Source organism: Dipodomys ordii, unplaced genomic scaffold (assembly GCF_000151885.1).
Source record: "Dipodomys ordii isolate 6190 unplaced genomic scaffold, Dord_2.0 Scaffold71, whole genome shotgun sequence".
NCBI classification, from domain to species: Eukaryota; Metazoa; Chordata; class Mammalia; order Rodentia; family Heteromyidae; genus Dipodomys; species Dipodomys ordii.
Window position 1 is genome coordinate 453304 of NW_012267287.1, and position 1829 is coordinate 455132.

The 1829-nt window shown below is 53.4% G+C and overlaps 1 protein-coding gene across 1 annotated transcript in view; it reads right to left on the bottom strand.

Annotated features, from left to right (window-relative positions):
• Positions 1–356: 356 nt before the first annotated feature.
• Positions 357–1829, bottom strand: part of Rnf212 (ring finger protein 212) — a 28793-nt gene continuing 27320 nt past the window's right edge. Inside the window, exons 10-11 of the mRNA XM_013023865.1 lie at positions 585–675; positions 357–435 (exon numbers count right to left, since the gene is read on the bottom strand). Coding sequence (XP_012879319.1) covers positions 357–435; positions 585–675 — 170 coding nt within the window. The remainder of the gene's footprint in view (positions 436–584; positions 676–1829) is intronic.

The window sequence follows — 1829 nt, forward strand, 5'->3', positions numbered from 1 at the left end:
TTCCACGGCACCCCTCCGCACCGCTGACGGTTCTGTGAGTCCAGCACCTCCTTCCCATGGCACACCTGCTCCTTCACGCCAAGCTGCAGCTCACTGCGCCGGTTCTGCACCACACCCTGAAGGTTCCAAGTGCTCACGGAACACTTAGCATCCCTCGCCTTCGGTGATGAGCCCCAAGTCAGGTGACCCAGACGCAGGCTGCGGGCTCCCCTCAGGGCCGTGTCACCAGCTGGCTTTTCTGTCCTCATGATCTAGGCTTTTCCTGGATGTTCTAGTGACTGGACCTCACAGGTCCTGCGGGGCATTTAATTCCTGGAGAGCACAATAGCTCCCCGGTGGATATAGCTTTCACAGCTCTATTTAAGCTGCACAGGGCCGGCATGACTCCTGCGGTGGCACATCTGGGTGGCGTTGCCCACGCTGGCCTGCTCTGCCCTGGGGCCACAGAAAGCACGTGGGGTCAGGTGCTTCTGTCTGCTCTGCCTTTGGGAAGGAAGCCACCTTCTTCTCTTTGGAGGCAGCTGCCTCTGCTGTTATCTACCAAAGCTGGCATTCAGACAGCTTTATGTTCAGCCAGCACGTACCTGCCTGCCAAGTCCTCTGCTGAACCCCGCACAGGCATCCACATGATCCAGGGGGAGAGAAGATGAGTACTAGCGGAGCAGGCAGCTAAAACTGCAGGGGGAGTGGACTCCCTGGAAGAAGGGGCCAAGTCCCAGGTTGTGTGAACCAAAGAAGGAGGGGCGAGTCCCTGGGGTCCACAGGCACCAAAGAAGGGGGGCCTCAGTCCCTCGAGGAGGGCTGGCGGGGCTTCTTGTCATGGGAGCCAGCATGATGGCCCAGAGCTCCCAGGCATGGGTGGCCGTGTGCACAAACCACCCCGACAGTGGGGCTGGCAGGTCAGACGGGGAGCAGCAAAGGTGGCCTGACTATCGCCACTGTCTAGGAAATGTGTCGACAGGGCAGGTGAATGTCCAACCTCTCAGTACTCAGATAAAGAGCTCTGTACACAGCGTCCAGCGTGTGCCCACCTGTGCCAGGAGGGGGTGCGTGCCTGCCGCCTGCGTCTGTGAAGGGTTCATGGGGATGCATGCACCCCTGATTTTGTCCATACCACCTTCCACCGTTGTCTTAATACAAGAGCAGAGCTGAGTAGCTCAAAGAGCCAATATTCATTTCCTACCATTCTCAGCAAACATTCTAGCCTTGACCTCCTAAAACTAGCCTGGCCTACTGCCCTGAGGAAATACTGGGCAACCACGTAGTGGTTCTTGGGAGTTTCTGGTAACAGGATACATGACTAAGTCATAGCTTTTAGCAAAATTTAAAGTGGAACATACGATATAACCTTAATATATATATACACATACATACATATATATGTGTGTGTGTATATATATACATATATATATATAATATATACATATAAAAAAATATATATATATATATTTATCGGCTGTGGGGCTTGAACTCTGGGCCTGGGCGCTGTCCCTGATCTCTTCAGCTCAAGGCGAGCACTCTACCACTTGGGCCACAGCGCCACTTCTGGTTTTCTGGTGGTTCATTGGAGCTAAGAGTCTCACAGACTTTCCTGCCTGGGATGGCTCTGAACCACGATCCTCAGATCTCAGCCTCCTGAGTAGCTAGGATTATAGCATGGGCCACCAGCACCCAGCCATATAACCTTTCTTAAGACTTAGAAGGCAAAATACCAACTTAAATAACAAAGGTTAAGTTTTGTTTTTTGGGTCCGGTCGTGGGGCCTGAACTCTGGGCCTGGGCGCTGTCCCTCAGCTCTTCAGCTCAAGGCTAGCGCTCTACCACTTGAG